The 21228-nt window shown below is 42.9% G+C and overlaps 2 protein-coding genes across 5 annotated transcripts in view; one reads left to right on the top strand and one right to left on the bottom strand.

Annotated features, from left to right (window-relative positions):
• On the bottom strand, positions 1-16948 carry Nmdar1 (NMDA receptor 1). Its single transcript, XM_036818999.3, has 15 exons — positions 16811-16948; positions 8883-9164; positions 8687-8809; positions 7088-7312; positions 6781-6983; positions 5743-5908; positions 5565-5670; positions 5350-5510; positions 4986-5202; positions 3767-3962; positions 3490-3702; positions 2866-3294; positions 2023-2195; positions 1712-1968; positions 1-1302 (listed from the first exon to the last, which is right to left on the bottom strand). Exons 2-15 carry the CDS (start codon positions 9069-9071, stop codon positions 958-960), a joined length of 3003 nt encoding a protein of 1000 aa, XP_036674894.2. The 5' UTR covers positions 9072-9164; positions 16811-16948; the 3' UTR covers positions 1-957.
• The window catches only part of Itpr (Inositol 1,4,5,-trisphosphate receptor), a 24984-nt gene continuing 13737 nt past the window's right edge, over positions 9982-21228 (top strand). For 2 of the 4 annotated variants that reach the window (XM_070996996.1, XM_070996999.1), the window contains exon 1: positions 9982-10769. The gene's annotated coding sequence lies outside the window, so the exon portion shown is untranslated. The remainder of the gene's footprint in view (positions 10770-21228) is intronic. The other 2 variants (XM_070996998.1, XM_070996997.1) reach the window with 2 other exon arrangements.

Raw genomic sequence — 21228 nt, forward strand, 5'->3', positions numbered from 1 at the left:
TTTAACTTTGTTTTAAATATTTATTTTAGTTGCATAAACGGTTTACACATGAAAAACATTTAAAATTCAAATTCCACTACTAAATACTGTTTGTTCTTGAATCTTGTTTTTATGCTTCACATTTATGCTGTTAACTTTCACACTGAATCTTATCAATAGAATATGTATACATATTTGTATATATATATATTTTGTTTTAAAAATTTCATTTAAGCTTCTTTGAGTTTAGTTAATTTTTGTTTAATTAATTGCTTTTCTTGGGTTTGCCCTCTCTTAGTTAAATGGGTCCACTATTGCAATTGATCAAATGTATCTTCTTTAAGCTTTCTGTTCAAGAGAAAATATAAGTTGTATAAGTTGTACGGCAATCGGAGCTTTCAGTTGAGGCAAACTTATGGCCAGATCCAAAATCGGGTTTAAGATTAGTTTAGATGAGAATAGTTAGTATACAGCTTGTAACGATGGGTGGGTTTTTGTGGTGAATTATGTGATTCGGTTCAAAGTGAGGAATCGCTGATAGAAATGTTTCTGGTCATGTAACGATTGATTTACGTTCGTATTATTTGCTTACAAGTTCTATTAAAAAGCAGTAAAAAGCAAAGGCGGAGATATAGTAGGGGAAACAGTAAGCACATTGAAAGCGATAAATCAGATTAAATTGAAACTACCTCCAGCACCTGTAAAAAATTCATCGAAAACTACAAAAACTTAATAGGCTATCCAATAGTTTTGCAAATACACCTAGACTCTGATATAACAGACTATCGAGGGCACAGGACCACCGGTCTGGTAATGGAAAGGTACGTGAATGTCGAATCGAATGATATGAATACTCCTTTCGGTCCTGGCCCATCCTCCAGCGATAACAATCAAATTCTTCCTGGCTAGCAAACCGCTATGTGTTGAGCAATGATAATACCTTCTCCTATATTCTAACTGCTTTGGCAAAATGTTAACTTAAACGACCAGATGCGACACATCGCTGGTGTATCCGGGCGAATATCGAGGTGGCAGGACGCTTTGCTGGGGCCGTGTCTTGCCCAGCATGGGCATGGGCATTCCCGGCTGGTTGGCGGCCATCACCTTCGGACTCTGGCCAGGCTTGCCCAGTTCGTAGGGCCGCCGGATGCGGAGCACGTCGGCGTCGCCTGGCCAGGCTCGTTCCGGTCCCAGTCGCTGACCCAGGCGAGGATACCGGCGCTTGTCCACTGCCAGACTGATGGTGCCCGGGGCGTGCGTCGAGTTCAGGCCCACGTTGTACTGGCGCTGCATCGCCAGGGAGGCACGGATAGTCTTTCGTTTCTGTGGGGGAAATGTGGACAATGGGTTTATGTATGATTAATTTATGAATGCAACTTTTAAGTACGTTAATCATGTACATATCCGCAGATTACTTTTCAGAACACCGAAATATATGGTAAACAAGTAAGGAAGCTAGCTTCGACAAGCCAAAGTTAATGTACCCTTGCAAATAACCAATGAGAGTTGGAAACGGATAGTCTGACGGATAAATTGTTAATTCTGATTAAGAACATATACTATGGAGTCGGAAATGCCTCCTTTCCTCCGTTAAAAACTTCAGACTAAAAATATAAAAGCCTCTGCAAGGGTAACATAATATACATTTTTGCTTAAACATTCCCTAATAATGCAAATATTAAATGATGGCAAGTGTTTTTAACCCTCGGCAAAAAAACTAAGTGGCTCTCACCTCTATAGTGCCTCTCCATTTGTCCGCCGCATGTCGGGCAATGTCCAGGCGCTTCTGCTTCTTCACCTGGTGCTTCTTGTAGATGACCTCGATGATGATCAGACCCACGCCGCCGGCAATGCCCACACCCACCAGTATGAACACCCCCGCCATGTTCTTCAGACCCAGAGTATTGGGCGTCTTCTCGAAGAGCTCGCAATTCTGCTGGACATGACCGTGGAAGATCCACTGTTTGTCCAGTTTCTCCATGAACCCACCTGCAAGAAGAGTGGATATTAGGTGCTCTTTAGGATCCTAACCATACTTCATACTTTCATGGAACTCCAAGATGGCCAGCGTGACTGCATCCGTCCAGGGCGAGCCCTTCTGCAGTCCAATTCCGTACCCACTCCGTCCGAACAGCTCTCCGGCAGTGACCAGTTCACAATCCTTGGAGGCCTCGTACTCCAGGCGAGAGGAGTCCCAGATAAAGGCCATGAGCTTGCTGCGGACATAATCGCAGATCGAGGGAATGATATGTTAAAGAGTGTCTATATAGTTTCGGGTAGGATGGGGGTACAACAAGTAGGAAGAAACGTTCAAGTAACAAGAAAGATTGGTTAGCTTCGGTGGACCGAAGATTCCCTAACCCTTGCAGATTCTTCGATGGGTACAGGTAAATAGAATATATCATATTGAAAAATAAATAAAATTGAGTTGGTGCATTTTTAACTCTCAGACTGATTAACGGAGTAATAGATTTTATATTAAATCTAGAATAAATCAAATTTTTAAGAAGTTATAGCCTTCATCGAAGTTCCCCTGCAAGGGCTTACGACATGAAGATGCTAAGATATGGGAATACAAGATGGCATAGGGGCGGATAATACGGGGGCAAGACCAACACGAACACGATACGATACCGCTAACGATTACAAAACATATCTAATAGATCGAAACAGAGGAAGAGCAAGAGATAGAGAGACAGAGACAGAGAAAGAGAGAGACAGTGGCGTTAGGTGGACTGAATTGAACTGAAGGTGGTATTGGAGAGTGAGAAGTAGTAGTAGTAGTATAGTTGTAGTCTGGATCTGGATCAGGACAGTATCTGGTGCCATGACATGCGATGCTACGCTCAGCTACGGAAAAGATCGCGGGCCTGAAGCAATCGTTACCCCTTCTTCACATCCTGGATGGCCTGCTCGGCGGTGGCGTAGTTGTTGGCCTCCATGGTGCGGTACATGTTGGACAGCTCCACCTGGCGGCGGAAGTACATGTCCACGGAGGAGCCCTTGACGGTGGCGCAGGTCAGGTTCTCCATGGTGTTCCGCAGCCGGGCATCGTTGATGCCGCTCAGCTTCGTCTTGGGCCGCTCCAGCACGAGGAAGGCGGCCAGGTTGGCGGTGTACGAGGCCACAATGATCATCGCGAATCCTGCCCAGACCATGCCCAGCACCCGGGCGGAGAAGCTGCGGGGCGTGCCCTCGCCGATCCCGCTGTTCAGCAGGACTCCCCAGGCGAACCACACCGCGGAGCTGAGATTCAGGGCCTTCTCCTCGTTGCTGTCCGAGTGCGAGAGCTTGAAGCGTCCGAACGGCGAGAATCTGAGTTCGGAAATCGGAAAGTGGTTAGGTGGTTAATAGGGTCCGGAACTCTCGGCCACTCCAGGCGGGGATTAGCTGGGTGGGGTGCCATTCAACCGTCCAATGCAGCAACCCTTCTTCATCGCCTCACTTTCACTTGGGTGGGGGTTTGGGGAGTGGGACGGAAGGGACGGGTGGGGTTCCGGATTCACTCACCTGTCCAGCAGGTACAGCACGAGCGCCACAACATGGACCGACACCATTACCAAGATCCATAGCGTGTTACTAAACGGCTGCAAGAAAGACACGAGAGTACTCGATCGTGACGGTTTCTTCTCGAGTATTGTAATGCCTTGGTATTTGAATGGTTTTGAGAATTCTATGTACTCGGCACGCTCCGGATTGATGGTTAGTGGTGCCACGATCATGCTAAATGGAAGTCCCCGATTAGTAGGTACGGCTGCCGTTCCCCTCCCGTTCCCGCAGCGCTTACTCGGCACGTTCGTTGACCAGCTCCCCGATGAGGCCCGTCCACTCCTTGCGCAGCGTCATAGCCCCCGAGCTGTTCCGCAGGATGTAGTGCCCGAACTGACCGTCGGGGGACAGGGCCAGGTCGTAGGTGAAGTTGATCCGCTTGGACAGCTCGATCAGCAGGTCGATGCAGTAGCCGCGGCAGCAGAACTCGTTGGCTGTGGGAGGAGAGGAGGTAAAGTTAGGTGACAGGGTTAGGGACATAAATAAATATAAACAAGGAAGAACGCTATAGTCGAGTACCCCGACTATAAGACACCCGTTACTCAGCTAAAGGGACCAAAGGGAAATGGAGATGTGCCACCAGCAAAGCGAGATTAAAATGCGCCACCTACCGGCGGTAGACAGATCTAAGCGTTATGGGCGTTAGAGTGGGCGTGTCAATTTTTTTTTGGATAAATCGATAGGTATTGACGAGACCAATATATTTCACTTAAAATCTTTTATCTAGCATGAAAGTTGTGGGCGTCACAGTTTTGGGCGGCTTGTGGGCGTTACAGTGGGCGTGGCACATTGCTGAAACAAACAAACACGCCAAATCTCAATAGCCTAGCTCTTATAGTTTCCGAGATCTCAGCGTTCATCCGGACAGACGGACAGACGGACATGGCTAGATCGACTCGGCTAGTGATCCTGATCAAGAATATATATACTTTATGGGGTCGGAAACGCTTCCTTCTGCCTGTTACATACTTTCCGACGAATCTAGTATACCCTTCACTCTACGAGTAAGAAATCTTAACGTAACGTAATGGTTTCATCAAAACGGAAGATCTCTCAAAGTACTTGAAGTTCGTTGAAAACATTGTACACAGAGAGAGTTCTGACGTTCTCATCTGATTTGAAAATGATTTTTTAAAATAGAACGACATTTTTGAAGTTAAAAATGTTTTCATTGGTCTTGAATCAAGTTGAACTGACGGTATTTACATTGTTTATCTCAACAGCTTAACGATTAGTCCAGGCAGTAGTATGTAATTATCAAAAAGTTGTTAAATAATCTCAATTTAACTTTTCTCTTCTCAACATTTCGTTAAAATATTGAGCAAAAGTTACTTGTACGGTTTTTAGGAACGTATGTTCTTAATTCAAGAACAACAGATACCCGTTACTAAGCTAAGGCGAGTGTGAGGGATAAGGAGATATGCATACTATTCTATAGAGGTTAATAGATTACCCACCAGTGGCATCCGAGTTGTTGAACAGTGGGCAGGGACGCTCGTCCGGTTCACAGCGGAACTCGTCGTCGCCCATGCGCCGGACGTAGACGAAGGGCTTTTCCTCGATGGTCAGCAGTTTCAGGTGGGTGGGTATCATGATGCCCTCTGGCTTCCGACGCTGCTTTCCCGGCCAAATGATCTCGCTGTCGTTTATCCTCATCCTCATTTTGGCCCGCATCTGAAAACAGTTTAAATGAGTTTCGATTTGACAAATCAAGAAGTGTCAATATCCCAGTCTTCCATGATAGGTTTAGGTTAAGAACACACTTTTTATACAAATCTGATTAAAACAGATTTCAGGGGGGTTTATCAGAGGGGAACTTACGCTGTCGTAGCTGAACTTTCCAACCACGTGCTTCTTCTGCTGCTCCCGAATGTTGATCACATCGTAGCCGGCGTAGATTCGATCTCCATTGTCATCGAAGGCCACCTGCCCTGTTTCGCCCGTGATATTTCGGCTTTTGAGGTACTGGAACAACCGCTTGCCTGTAATAATTATATTTAAAGTGTATATTCAAGAATACCTGGCATATTACTCACCCGATTCCCAGTTAACAGCCGAGTCGCCGCAATCCTTTGGAGCCTCGGCAATGGTCTCGTTGGAAATCATCTCCTTGATGGCGGACGCCAAAACATAAACGCTGTCCTGTCGGGGGATCCAACAAATCACATCATCATCCTGCATATTCTAGATTCCCGGCGGAGGAGTCCCACTTACCCTGATGTGCCCCTTGTCGCTGTGGGCGTGCTCCAGCTGGAGGCCGAGCACTCCGTCCGGAGTATTGTTGGAGAACAGCGCCTGCTCCGTCACAATCCACACGTGACCCTCCCCGGTCATGTTGTACTCCCCGGCATCGCGGAAGATAACTTGGGCGTCCTCCGTGCTGCGGGTGAAATTATGTGCATAAGTAGCCAGTAAGATAAAGCTGGGTTTTCTGCCATTCCTTTGAGGAATTTTAAGTCCCACGTGTGACACGGAATATTCAAGAGGATCTAAATATTTATATTTTGCGCTACTCCCCCATTTTATACAAATTTATCGGTGACGCTAAGATAGCTATGATATGTGCGGTATAGATAATATGTTTAAATTGAGTTGAACATATTTACAACTCAAAGTCACACAAGTTATTTGCCTTCATAAAAGCTATTTTGCAGTCGCTAAGCCATTCCACGAGCCCACATAAAAAAGTATCTTAATAATAGTAATAACCGACATATGTAGAACATCGCTGCCTCAATTTGATAAAAGCAGAAACGGCCAGTTTCTGAGTCAAAGCCACGCCCATGGTGGAATTCAATCTCAGTAATCTTGTGTATAACGCTTTTCCATTGAAATTAATTTACGGAGTACAACATAAAATCACTTTACCGAGAATTGACAACAATTGACTGACACGCTAAAGAATTCAAATTTAACCGTCACCCGGAGAAAACAATTTAAATATGCATCATGCAGCTTTACCATTGCCAACTGACAGAATATACATGTGAGTGCCTACAGAAGAATGCAGGTTAATACTAATCTATTAATATTTCTATATAGTAAGTAGCCAAAAAATGTCTTGAATAGAATTATCTTGGATTGAGCCACCACCAAAAATCTAACAAGTTTATTTCAACGCATGTAGACATCGAATAAATGATTTAGCTCCATATCCATCTGTCACCATCGTTAACCCCCAAAATATCTCCCACCTGCCCATCCCGACCCAGTTACGAATGCATTACTTACGCAAATTCGGGACACACTCACCTGGCGTACATCAGGTAGACCCTGGACTGGGCGGTTTTCATGTCTATGAGGTGCTCCGTGAAGCTCTCCAGCTTGGGCTCGAACTCGACAATCAGCTCTACGGTGGCGCGCACATCCACGTCGTCGTAGTAGGTCTGGGATGTGGTCTGGAAGCGGCCCAGGATGGCCCTGCCATCCGTGTCGGAGCTGTGGATGATGATTACCTGTCGCCAGCAGAGCAGATAACGGAACGACTCAATAAGTCAATAAGTCAAATTTGGGTGCATTGCTTTGCGGGTTGGGTTAAATGGGTGCCCATCGAACCTACCTTCGTGTAGGCGAAGTGGCTGAGCATCTCCAGCCAGACATCCGCTTGGTGGTAGTACGGGGGCACCGTCCTCAGGAAGGAGACGTGGATGTTCTTGTCGGAGAAGGCCGCATCCCGCGAGGAAATGCCAATGACAGGAATTGAATAGAATCCGCTTGTATAACTCACGGCCGCCGGCGACAAATCACCCGAGGTTTGCTCATGCGAAACGACTACGGCGTACACCTGGGGAAGAAAGGAAAAGGCAGCCGGGGACAAACCAAATCAGTGGAAATGAGCATTGCAAGGAAGATGCCAAAGGGAAGGCCTTCTGGCGATGGATGGGTGGGGAAGGGGAAGGCCGGAAGTGTAAATGGCGCCAAAAAGACGTTCAATTGGCTGAGCAAAAAGAACGTCCGCCATTTATGTAATGCTTTTTATACCTATAATGATTTGTAACAATCCCATATCCTTTAGGTAAGCAACATTTTCATAACATTAGTTTTTAATAAAGATGATACGTCTGCCTATTTATCTATAAACCATTGATCAATTTTCCAAGAAATACTATCTAAAACATACCGATTCGTAACGCACTGTTCAGGAGCGGGCATTCAATGGAGTCAATGACAGTTGATTTGTTTCCCTTGGGTAATGAAAGGTTCGAGATGGACGCGCATTTTGGGACCTGACATGATAAATTCGCCCTAACATTAATGATGACAAATGCCGCCCAAAACAGCCATAGAATTGATTTGGACCTGGTCTAGTGGGCGTGAACTGCTGGCACGGACAGCAACCACAGCTCGTAGTATATGTGAAATATTGCACGTTATGTGATTGATGGAACCCAAAGATAATCCAAGTGGTTGGCCAACCAATTGAGCGGAAGTTGGCTGAAAAAAGTGTTTCAGCTTAAAGCAAAATTTTTACGACGTCCCACATCGACGGGTATATTGCACTTTGAATTGCTGAAAGGCTCTTCGTCATTAGGATTTTTCGGGCATTTTTTTGTTTAAGCATGACGCAGTTAATTTATAGCATGAGAATCCAGTTTGTTTCTCAAAAGACCTGAGTGATGTTTTATTTTTTTGGTTGTAAGTACAGTGCGTTACAAAAACCTTATGTTTTGGCTGCTAAAAAGTTTTATATTTTTAAGAACTAGGAAAATAAATTTGTAAGATACTTTAAAAAATTTAAAAACAAAGAAATGAGGTAAAGGTAAGGTAAAAGGTAAAGGTACAAAAGATAGGGTAAGTAAGGTGAGCGTTGACAGTGACTTCCCCAAAAACCGTTAGGAAATGGAATTACGAAACAGGTAAAAAAAAGGTACATTTTCCAACAAAAGACGTTCGTAAACACAATCGCAACACCTATTACTTTATGCTTTTGCACATAAAGCAATAATATATTGCGAATAATATATTTAAGGAGCAAAATAAGCCTAGCATCAACCAACTGGAAGCCTGTGGATATTGGAATCTGCTGGCGCATTACCGTTAGTCATCAAACCATTTCCGAATAATTTCCCCCTGAATTATTGAAATGAAGCGAACCAGGCCGGGATAAACGTTCACACTTCGGAAATGAACAGGTAATTGCATTTGGCCGCCGACTTACCCGGTTCTCGATGAGCTTGTCGCATACATTAAAGACCGTCTTGATGGGGTTCTTGTCCATGCGTATGGTCTTGTCGTAGTAGGTGACCTTGCGGGGCACATATTGCTGATCGAAGTTGAGGTGCTGGGGGTTAATCGGAAAGGGTAATTGTTAGGGCCCTCGGATAATGGCAAATCTAGTTAGTTAACGCGCTTGCCTTTATTGTTGTGCTGAAGTGCTCCTCGCTGTCGGAATTGCTCAGTACGCCGCCAATATTGTACGTCGAGGGATTATCCGAGGCAGTGTGCCTCTGGGCGGCGTCAATCGGCGGCGCCAGCACAGCCAGAAGAATAATGGCGAGCCCGAACAAAGGCCAACAATAAACAATACCACCCACCCCAGCCATATTGCAGAGCTCTATAGTTTTTGGGGGAGGATAAACGACGATGTGCTTTGTGCGATGATTTCAATGGATTCCCGGGCAAACATTCAGCATTTTCTGCAAGTCCACAAGAAGAAAAGCCAATATTAAAACCATCAACTGTCCTGTAAAGGCAGTTAAGCCATTGTTCGATAAATTGATTTATTATACTTTTGGTTTAAACGAAACGAAAATCAGTCATATGTTGTCAATAGATATTAAGATTCAGACAAAACAAAATGATTGTTTTTTATATCTTAAAGGGATTATTTAACTAGATTAAGGTGTTGGGGAAGTAAACCTATTTGTATGTTCTCCATATCAAAAGCAGCTGCGTCTGCAGTTTGAATGCGCGCTTTATCATGCCTGCGATGATGCCAGATCGAGGAAAATTTCATATTTTGCAACTGGTTGATCATCAGGGTGACCATTTTTTTTTTTCATTTAAAAAGTATATTAATGGTATATTTAAAACGAGAAATTTGTTTATAATAGCATTAATATTAATAATTTTCCTGTATCACGGTTCCAGATTTTAACATTTATAACTAAATTAGCTCAAGAAGCTCGTTACCTTAGAGGGGGCAATAAAAAAGTTCTAAGAATCTTAAAAGCACGATTCCTTCCTAGACTTGCTAACGGTAGCAGACTTTAGTACACTTCTTACGGTCACACTAATTGATCATGTGACCCAGCGGCTTATTGTTATTATCATATAACACATGCAATACCGTTTGTAATCATTTACAGTGTTGTTTTAAGGACGGTAATAAGACTTGTTAAATAATTGGCAAAAGTCGATCTTTTCGGGGACATGCTAACGGTAGATCTCGTTTTAGTATATTTCCTGCGGTCACACTGGTCGATCATATGGGCAGCTGCTTTCTAACACTTGTTGCCCGGCCGCGCTTTCAGTCGGACGTGTTTTCGCTGGGTCTTTCCGCGTCGGTCCGCCTTATCTGCGCTGCGCTGGCACTTCGTTGGAGCGAGGGAGACGGAGGAGCGGTACGCGAGTCGTGCATGACGCGGCGCCCTGGAAAATTGCATTTTCGTACGCTTCGAGTGGGTAATTTATCGCCGAAATGATGGCCAATTTATTGGCCTGAATGCGGTGGGCGTGTGGAAAAAGTGGAAAGAGTGCCTGGAAAAGTGCGAAGAAATCGACAATCGGGTTGTGCGTTTTGTTTGCCTTTCGCTGCTGCTGCGCTGCGACTGCGCTGCCGGTGGGCCGTTAACGGGATCGCGGGGGCGGGAAAGCCAATTGTTGACGTTGTTTCGCGTCTTGCCTCTCTTTCTCTTAGCCGGAATTGTTTGTCGCGTGTTTTTTACGGCTCTGCTCTGCTCCGTCTTATTGACAAGCCAGCCTCTGCCGGCGTCGCTGCCCCGACATTGTTATTGTTATTGTTATCGTGTGCGGTTTCTGCCTCTCTCCTCTGCCTCTGCTTCTGCTTCTTCCTCGCCGTGTTCCCCACTTATTGCTATTCTCTTTTCTGCGGCTAAGTGCGCGCACTCAAGGTGAAAATATATTAAGTTCTTTCGAGTGCCCCCTAGTGTTTGCATTTGAATAAAATAAATATAAAGTCAAATTCGATTTACGATCGTCGTCTATCGGCGGATGATTCAATAGCCGGCAGTTTTTCGGATTTTTCGGATACGTAATCGCAATCCCAGCAGCTCTCCGCGGTAAGTACCCAGCGAAACAACCTGTTGCCATTCGCGCATTTTACTGGTTTTTCTGGTTTCCCGAAGGGCTTGCCGCCGATTTAAGTAGGTCATAAGGCAATAAGCCTATCGCCTGGGCCCCGGCTAATTGCCCAGATAGCTATTATCTAGCAGTCACGCCCTCGCGCGGCGTCGGTTCGTTTCGATTTGCTGAATAATTGAAAGTAAATCAAAGCGAAAACGCCAGAAAACCTCTCTGATTCAATTACAATGCATTGGCAGCGGCGAAAACGAACCACTCTGCAGTCGTTTGTTTCTTACACAAAAAGAAAAGAAAAGGAATGTTGAGATATTCTACTGTGTCTCATAAATCCAACGGATTGAACATCTGCTTGGCGGAGAAAAGTTTCAAAGTGCGCACACAGGGATAAGTGGATTTTTCGATCAAGTAGAGTGGGGAGTACTACGCACTATACTCTATTAAATACTTTTAAACATATTATTTACAATAATTAAGAACAAATTGTGTAGTTTCCAAGCAAACAAATATGTGCTTAGTTTTGTTTGTATTTGTATTTACATAGTTATCAAAGTTATGACCATTTTTTATTAGAATTGTATAGTCATAGGTATTACCTAGTATTGTGTTTATTTAAAAAAAATATTTTTGTTTTGTTACTTTATTCTTTTTTGCTTTTCCCAGTTTAAGGTTTCGCAGTCAGAAATCAAATGCATTTGATGTGCACTCCATAATCAGCATTTGATAGAAACATCCTTTTCGATCTATTCTAATGCTCCAAAATTACTCTGGAATTTCTCTCAGTGCAAAAATCTTGATTGCAGACAGAGACAGAGAGAGAAAGAGATGCTGACAGGGCCGACGCGTGCTTAATTAAGCGCCACATTGTTGACTGGGCAGGTGCTGTGAGAAAGAGGGAGATGCAAGGCGAGGGATCCCGAGAGGGGGAATGGAGAGGCAGATGGAGCTTTTTCGCCTGCATAGATTTTTTCAGGAAGTTGTGCTCAGTGCAGGGGAAAATAGGCTGACAAAAAATGGACGTGTTGAGCCTGCTGCACGCGATGATTTCCATTTAATTGCTTTCAATAAAGATGACCTTTCATCGCCAAATTAAACTTTTTGCTACGTTTTTTCATTTTTGAGAGCGCACCTAAATACTTCTTAATATCCAGCTAATAATAACTGAGTTAATAGACTTGTGAGCACATAATTACTATCAAATTATTTAATATTGCTTAAAAGATAACTCAATTATCGAGGGAGGGAGAATAATTGCACTTATTACAGTGAGTCTATTAGTATTTTCGTTTAGTGAGCCTATTAGTATTTTTGTTTAGATAATTTTACTTCAATTGAATGTGTCGCAGTTTATTAACTCGGCCAACAATGTGGAAAACAGTCGATTATATTCCCCAGTAAAAGAATTTATTGTTCTAACAAGTTTACTATTGTTGTTTATACTACCAAGTGTTATTTTACGTTAGTTATGCTTATTAGAGATATGATGTGAGCATTGATTGAATGAATGAAAGTTAAATAAATTGATGATATCTTCTGTATACTGAAAGAGATTGAAAAGTTTGGTAAACCTTTCCCCGCGATTACCCATCAATATATGGGATGAGTTCATTAATAGTTGACTGATTGCCCTGTATTGGTCTGAAAAGCTGTAGTATCATACTTCAAATCGTTTTTATTCTGCTCGGTGGCTAAATACATACTTATGTACAAAGTACAGATATGCGCATTCAGTTGTGGTTATAAAAATCCCAAAGATTAAATAGGAAAAACAGTTAAACATACTTAACTTATATTGGAGGTTTTTAATACCACAAGTTTTCTTAAAGAATAAATTTAAAATACTAAATAATCAATTGTTTTTAAATGTATTTTTAATAATGGTTATTAAGTATAGATGGGGTGAAGAGAATCGCTATGGTATTTTCCTTTGCTGCTTTATTTTTGGATTAATAAAAAAGATTAATAATCTTTCTTTACAGTCCCTGATTATTATTATTGAGGCAAACCGACATTATTCCTCCTAGCTACTTATCGAATTGGATTGTTTTATCTCAGAACTATGGGCTTACAAAAAATAACCACATAACCACTTGTATCTTAAATTCTCAGCGGTACTTTCTTGACCGCAATCGTATGTTCATACATGTTTATATGCTGCCCACGAGCATGTGCATAATTTGCAGCTGAATTGAGCAGCTGGTGGGGAGTTTGAAAGGGGCCAAAGGGAAGGGTGGCGCCTGGGGGCGCCGGCAATTAACATAAATAGGCAAATTGTGTAAGCGACATTCTCATGCTGTAAATAAAATATGAGCCCCCAACCACACTCGTGCGATGTGCAAGTACCAGGCCCAAGCCCACTTGGCTGCAATTAATAAGAGTGTGTGTGCCGGAGGTCGGGTGTTATCAATGAAGCGGACTGAACGAGGAAAGAGTGCTCTCGGCGGGTGTCAGTGTGTGCGTGAGTATCTGTGTTTTTGAGAGCTGGCATGTTTTTGCTCAGGTGGGCTGAGATTCTTTAGATTTCAATGGCTTTGAGGGACCAGACAGGGCCCAGACCTTAACAAGTAGTCAAAGCAATGAAAGGGAAGAAAGCACGTGCGGCTTTCGAATGGTTCATGCAACATGTTTCTAAAATGATTTTCACTAAATGCTCCATTCCCCATCTGCACTCGTTTTCTATTAATTCCCATAAATAGTTGATTAGACTTCAACAGTTTCTAGGTCCCTAGAATTCCACGAGTTCAGCTGACTGAGCAGCTTGCAGCATTTCCCCAAGGAAAACTGTTACTCTCTCTGCTCGGTGAGGTTAAAACAATTCCCACATGAGAATCTATACATGTAGACATGCACGTTCAACGAATTGAACGAACAATTGATATATAATGTCAACTACTACTAACTGAATCGGACATGGCTCATACTTTCGACAAGGTTTCTTATGAATTTCACACTTGTGATTGTTCGCTATTCGCATTTTTGCATGTCCATTTACATGCCAGTTAATGAACTTTAAGTGTGAAAAAGAGAATTTCTGTTTGAATAGCTTATAATATAAAGTGGTCAAGCTAAGACTTTAATATTTGGAAATATATCTTCATTATTTTCATAAGATTTAAACGGAATAAGATACAATTTTGAAGTAGGTTTGGCAACATTTAAGTATTCTAAACACAAAATATATATAATTTTTGAAATAGGTAGTGTGTCTATAAATGTATGTAGTAGTATATGAAATGAAAGGGCATTTCAACTTCAGGGGAGCTCTTGGCGAATTTCCTTCGAGGGTTTTTTCAACTATTTAACATAGCGAACGTGCCACGGCTAGCATTTTATTCAATTTTCGATGGCGGTGCAGCATGTGCGGGGACTGCAGAGTGGGAGCTCCATTGAATGTGGCAGTGCATGGTGATAGTGGGCGAAAGGGGGCGGAAGACGGGTGGAGGTGGGCGGACCTGCTTGGGGGCGGGCGGGGTCTACTGTGTAATTCAAACTGACGGGCTGACAACAATGAGAACATCGGGCTCGACGGCGGCTCGCATTTGATGATGCTTTATTGAAATATTTGCAGTGGTTTTCGAACTCGAGTTGAGTTCCACCGACACACAGGTACCAGCAGCCATAGATTTCAATGAATATGCAACCGCAGGAGGGGTTCAGATTGTTTGACTCTGCCGTAAAGCGGTTAGAGCTCAATTGGGGCAATATCGATCAGGTCGTTGGGCGGAGGCCCGAGTAACTTCTCCCCCCGGCCAATTTGAGATAATTTAATTTGCCCTCTGTAAACGGGAATTGTTTTATGTGCGATCCAGCAGCCAGGACAACTCCCCAAGGAGCCGACCGCAGACAAAGCTTCAATAAAAAGCCCCGAAACTTTGAACCGAACTTTGTCGCCCCATTCGTTCACATCCACGCCCTGTTGCTTTAACCTTTTATCCCTTTTGCCCCGGCCCTGTACCGTCCCCTCTTCCCGGTTCCATTCACTGCGGTCCCGTCCTGTGTGTGCGGCTTAGCCGGGAAACCCATCTAAGCCAATAACCAAGTCAAGGATGTCCGTCCTCCGCCCGACAGCAGCCGAATTTGCTAAAGTGTTGCGACTTCCCTGGCCATTGTTGGCCACTCACATTTTATATTTCTGTGAACGCTGCAGCATCTCTTCGTAGGCAATTTTCGTGAGCATTTTTCACATTTTTCACACACGAATTGCCAAACAGATGTACGTATTCCGATTCGCTCCACTGGGTCCCAATCCGTCGGATTGATGACAGGCGGACCTCCTCCGGAGGTTGGGAAAAGTGCGGGCAGGGCGGGACTAAACCGTTCTGTGCATGATTTCGAGCACTGCACACTGACTTGCCTCACTGAGTCGAATTTCCCCATTCGGCCCATTGTTGCTAAAGTGCCTAATGCCCAACAATTCGACGGGCTTGAGCAACTATTTGGGTTGGACGAACAAAGGGAAAGGACTTTCTCGGAATATTCCCGATTGCTTATTGGATTTCGGAGGAACTCTTAGGGGATATGTGCAGACAATGGGTTTTAGGAAGATAAATTGCCAATTAGCTTGAATACCTTCATGGAAATTCAGTTCACATTAGATCTAGTCTGCAATATATAGACCTTGGATACTAGTAAAGGCAGTTATTTTCGTGCACTTATTAAAAGATGTCATGATCTTTACATAGGAAACATAGCCTTTTGTTATTTTACAATCAAAATTAATCGCTTTATTCCAGAGTTCTAGAAACTAGTAAAATGTTTGGAAGTTATTTCTAAAGAACCTATTGTTTTTAATAGAAAGATAGACGACATTCCAGATCCCTAAACAATTAATTATTAATCTTTTTTAATAATCTCCTCCCCTAGACTTTGAAGACTTTTTGTCTGTATAAAAAGGGTATGAAAACTGTCCTTAAAAAGATCTTGCAATCCTTTAGTAAATTAATGAAAACGTGCATATCTGCAATTTATAGACTTCGGATACTAATATAGGCAGTTATTTTGGTGCACCTTTTAAAACATGTCAAGATCTTTACCTAGGAAACATAGCCCCTTGTTTAGAAGTTAATTTTATAGAACCTCTTGCTTTTAACAGACAGATTGACGACATTACAGATCCTTAAACAATTCATTACAAATGTTTTTTAACAATCTTGTCCCCTAGACTTTTAAAACTTTTATCTGAAAAAAGGGTATGAAAACGGTCCTTATAAAGATCTTGCAATCTTTTAATAAATATACGAAAACGTGCATATCTTCCAGTACAAATATGAAGGGGTACAGAGAGAGTGGTTCCTTCTAGCTTATTCGTAGTCGTAGTCGTGAACCCCATCCGAGACATCGGTGGTGGCATTGTGCTCTATGCGGCGGGGTTCCACTTCATCGAAGGCAGGACCCAAAACATACAAGTGCAGGATGAATATGACGAATCCGGCGATTAAGAGAAGGACACCAACGACGACCGAGTACAGGACACACTGGGCTGTCTGGGCGGAATCCATGGCATGGATTAGCACGACCACGCCTCAATCACAAAACGGCGCACTGCAAACTATTGGTAGTGATTTGGGAATTTTCACGCACTTGACTTGAACTCATTTCTTTACATCACCACCGAGGATATTCGTCCTGCACATCCATTTCTTCAGCCCCCGACTTCGCCTTGATTTTGGGGCATTTAATCAAGTTATTGGCTATTGGGCGGTGGGTGGATATCGCGAGTTAAGTTATGCAAACACTTTGTGGGCCACTCCTTCGGGATGCTTTGCTTTCTCTATTCTTTTTGCGCGCACACACACCCTCACAGACGCACGCACACAGAGGCAACTTTTATCACACGCACACAGGACGAACTTTTATCCCCTTTGTTCTTCTGTTTTCACTGGAAATTTTCGGTGTTTTGAACGGGGGGAAATGTGTAATTTGTGTTATTTCTGTTAATTCCGATTCTCTGACAATTTTTGCCCAGACGGAGCTTTCCGTATCGGATTTCGCTGCACCACAGCATCACATCACCCATACGCACCGTAGCCAGGCAGCAGGAGCAAGTGTTGCCTACTTTTCGACGCCCGCTCAACACGACGCCAGGCTTTTCCGCTTTTCCCAGCTCTTCCTCGCTTTTCCGGGGCTGCGAAGGACAACGTGGCGCTTTGCGCGATGCTCGGCAACTGAAAAACCATCTCGCTTCCTCCGAAATCCCTCAACTTTCGGGCTTTAAGCTCCCCGGCGGAGCTTTTAAGCTGGCCCAAAGCTGAGCCACGCCTGCGCACTGGCATGTAAACAAATTCCGTTAGGAGGGTCGTGTTTTCCCGCTCTCAGCGGTTCATTTTGTTTGGCTCTCAGCTGTTTGGCGCCGCACACGATTCCGGTCAGCTGACCGGCGCCTCCGTTGCCGCCGACTGCGCTGCTGCTGCGCCGCCGACGCCGACGTCTGCATCTGTTTGCATGCCAACCACTTGTGGCTCTTTGTTGTTTCTGTTTGTTTGGCCTTTCCCACGCATGTGATTCGACCAAAGCTCTCTTTTTGGCTTGACCGCCGAGCGCTAATTTACGCACCTGTTAGTCTGTTTAAATGATGGCTTTTTAAGCGCTGCGTAATCACTCGACTAGTTTAAACCGCCGAGCCCGATATGCCGATAGCGTGATATCCTCGCCAGTCAGGTGACGTTGATAAGTCGGGAAATGTGACTGTGCCGGTGGTGAGCTAGGTCAGTCCACCAGTTGGCAGAGAAGAATTATTGTTGCAACTAAAAATATTTTTGTAGAGATTGCAAAAGCAATATGAGAACTAGTTATATCTAAAGTGATTTCCAAAAGAAGTAATTGTCTATTGAACTCAGGTAAAACAATAGGGCTTATTAATAGTTTTCCATTTTTAAGAAAGCATCGAAAAATAATACTTGTTAAATTATAATATACATTTTTTAAACTGTTTACTTTTTAATAAATTTGATTTTTAAAAAAATGTCAGTTTTTAAAAGTTATTAAAACTATAAACATATTTAAGACCCTGTTTTTGGTTAGGTCTCCACCCACTTGTTCTGAAAGGGCAAACGTAAACATATAATTAGCTTACATAAGCTTTTGAATAGCAAAAACCACAATACGAAAGTCTAAAGAATAATATTTACTACAAATTCGGAAATGGCATCACCTTGCTACCATTGATTTATAACTCAGCTGACTGTTCAAGAGAATCTCTGCCTTTCCTTAAAAAATCCGTATTTTACTGAGCTCAAACAGTTTGTGTTTACATACATATGTATGTATGTGATACATCTTTATTTTGTAACATTCTTGCTAAATATTGGAGTGTAATCAAATTTAAAGGGAAAACTAAATTTGATTAACTTAAGCAAAATATTTAATCTTGTTCAAGTTTAGCCCTTTTTTCAAAAAGATAAATTTAAGAAAATACCAAGTACTTATGTTTGTTGTTTGCTCTTACTCACAGCAGACAACAATTTTATCTATTCAAAAAAAACTAAACGTTTTTAGTATAAAAACAAAATTCAGTGTTTGTTTTCATTTGCTTAAGTTATTTGCAAAAAGTCTTATTAAATATATATGAATTAAATGGGGAAACGTTGTAGGTAGCTTTCTTACATGGTTCTGTTCTTAAAGAACCTTAGGCTATCATTTCAGCAAAAGTGGGTTGCACTCGAAAGAAGCATTGTTTATTGTTTTCCCTCCGTGCCACCAACGCATTAATTTCAGCAGAACGAATCTATGTGCTGCCAGGGCCAACTAATCTGGCTAAAACGAACTTTAAAGAATTTTCCCATTCATGGTTCAACAAAGGCCTTTATCGAGGGGGCACACTGGCTTTGAATCTGCATGCAAGAGTCGCACGGGCGACCTTGACCCGGTGGGCGAAATCGCATTAGGCCCCAGCCGAAGACCCGTGAGAAGGCGGAAAATCAAATCTGCACATGCTCGGGCTGAGAAGCCAAAGGCAGAGCCACTCAGGCGGAGGCACACAGTGAATCTTACTCAGGTCCCATTCGCAACGCCAGTGGCACTACTAACCCAGCTAATTCGCAGTGCTGATGCGTAAAGCATATCGAGGGGGTGGGCTCAGCAGAGGCTACATATGAATGAAAGGAAAAGCGGGCTGCCTTGAGCGAAAGTGGTCCGGATTCCACTCAAAGGCGGAGCGGAAAATCGGAAAAGCTTCTGCAAGCTCGGGCCCCAGCTTTTCGGGCCGATTGCGGCGAACTTTGGCCAACATTTTCGCTCCAGCGCTCGGTGTCTGTGGACCGTTCTGTCTCGTCGGGCTGCTGCAAATTAAACTTCAAAGAGCTGCCCCCAAAATCCCCACATTAATCATACCAGTTTGCTATTTGTTAAAGATCCGCGGCCGCGTGCAACGATATTCAGTGTTTACACAGCGCCCAAACAATAAAAACGAGTGTAAGTGCCTGCTGGGCAGTGGCCACTTGGCCACTTGGCCACTTGGCCGACGGTATGAAAATGTACACCTGGAAAAACAGATCCCAGGGAAGTCTTCGTGGGGCACTGGCAGTGCCAGCTTCCGCCACAATAAAACGAAAGTGAAAAAATAGGCAAATATCTGAGCTCCCACTCGTAGATACTGAGGCCCTGTGTGTGTATCCACATTTCGCGTGTGATTTGTTTAAGCTAACTGCTTGATTATTGTTATTCGACCGCCTAATTTGATTGAAGCCCCTGTTAGCCAAGTTTATAGTCGAATAAATTCCGTTTTAATTGCCCATCAGCTATAAGGGGTGTATGGCAAGCCATAGATTAGGCAACATCGCCACAATTTGTTGTGATAAAAACTAATTGCCATGTTGGCAAACAGATTTAATCGTCATCCGGAAAACGTGAAATGCTCCGCACCCCAAGAACCTATTGATTGGAAGGAGTGGGAGGGCTCAGCTGCCTTGCAGGGCCCACTGTGCCCTCCGGATTCCTTGGTCCTTGTGGGGGAAGGGGTTCTCGTTTCCTGCCTTCAGTCATCTGCTTCCCTCCATCACTGCTAACAAGATGAACATATTTGAGCAGCTGGGTGTTGCCATGCCGCCATTCTGAGCCGGATTTCGTTGAATTCCTGACCCACAAAGTGGCTCGCCCTAGAGCGAGGTTATGAATTTCTCATTTCCTCCTCTCAAGTGCTGTTTTTGGCGGAATTCTTGAGCTCGTAAGCTCTGTCTAAACTGAAGTTTGGGGGCGCAAGGAAACGTCTTCGGTAATTGTTATGCCAATCAATCTGATTAACAGGAGCTGTACATCAATCGAATGGGTTCTACCGCTAAGCTCTCCGCCGTGTTTCGCGGCCTACTCAGCTCATTAGTATGCCCATGATGTATCGTCCTAAGTCGAACTAATCACCAGTAACAAATACATTGGAATAATAGAAATTACGAATAAATAACTCACGGGATACGCCAAAAATAAGTTTGGATGAGGCAAACATTTAATAAATCAATAAACAACACTTGTGAACGTCCGTTTGGATACATTTATAACAAAAACTAATTGAATACTTATCCACGATTTATGTTCAAACTTTATACTGCAATCAACCGAAAATTTATTAATAAAACAGGGGGTTTAACTCTATCAAGTATGTTTTAAATTATATTAAAATCCTTTTAAACCGTATAAAAACACTAAATTTAAATGCTTATGCTGTCTATCTTACTATATATCTATGTATTTTCCCAACAAACAATTTTATAAATTACTTAAATCGAGTAAACTAATATCTTAACTAAAAATCTTAACTAAAAAGTTAAATCAAATTCGTTGTTAAATATTAAAACGTTTTTCGTTTCACCCCAAGAAACTTAGAAAATCGAATAAAAATGGCTGAAATCGACTTGAAACTTTTTTACAAAAACTTTCAAGAATCCTTCAAACAATACCCCTTTTAGAACTTTTACGTTTCGCCTACATGAAACTTGTGAAACAATGGAAGCATTTGCCTCATTCCTTTGTGATCTAATGTGGAAATGTATGTATTTGTTCTTTTCACTCGCAATGCAGACATTATGAGCGATAATAAAGACAGAAATCATAAAAAGCTTAAAGCGTCGTGTACAAAAATCGTTAAAAGTGACAACTTTAGTTGGTACATTTAGAAGGCGTACACCAGGGAGAAATATTTATTGGAAGTATTAAAGAGACGACTTGCTATCTTCGCTAAGGGGTGGAAATATTAAGCATACGTCAGGGTGTCCCAAGGCACGCTTCAGAGTGATGTGGGGTGGTCGACCGACTTTTCATGAATATTTTATAAGCACTCAATGCTGCCTTGGTATTTTTTGTATCTTACTAAAAGCATGGTTCATACTAAGCAATTAGAAAATTAAATCGAATATATGTGCACCGAGATAAAATATTTCCTAGAAAGGTCCAACTTTTCATATAACTAAAACTAAAACTCCCACTATTCATTGTAATTAAGGCTAAGCCTAA

Source organism: Drosophila suzukii, chromosome 3 (assembly GCF_043229965.1).
Source record: "Drosophila suzukii chromosome 3, CBGP_Dsuzu_IsoJpt1.0, whole genome shotgun sequence".
In the NCBI taxonomy this organism is placed as follows: domain Eukaryota; kingdom Metazoa; phylum Arthropoda; class Insecta; order Diptera; family Drosophilidae; genus Drosophila; species Drosophila suzukii.

What these genes read in the sequence shown, in the direction of transcription:
- Nmdar1 (XM_036818999.3), bottom strand. Translation starts at nt 9,071, where the DNA reads ATGGCTGGGGTGGGTGGTATTGTTTATTGTTGGCCTTTGTTCGGGCTC. An exon ending in ACTTCAGCACAACAATAAAG is followed by an intron (nt 8,810 to 8,882) that starts GCAAGCGCGTTA and finishes ATTAACCCCCAG; the next exon opens with CACCTCAACTTCGATCAGCA. An exon ending in CATCTTGGAGTTCCATGAAA is followed by an intron (nt 1,969 to 2,022) that starts GTATGAAGTATG and finishes CTCTTCTTGCAG; the next exon opens with GTGGGTTCATGGAGAAACTG.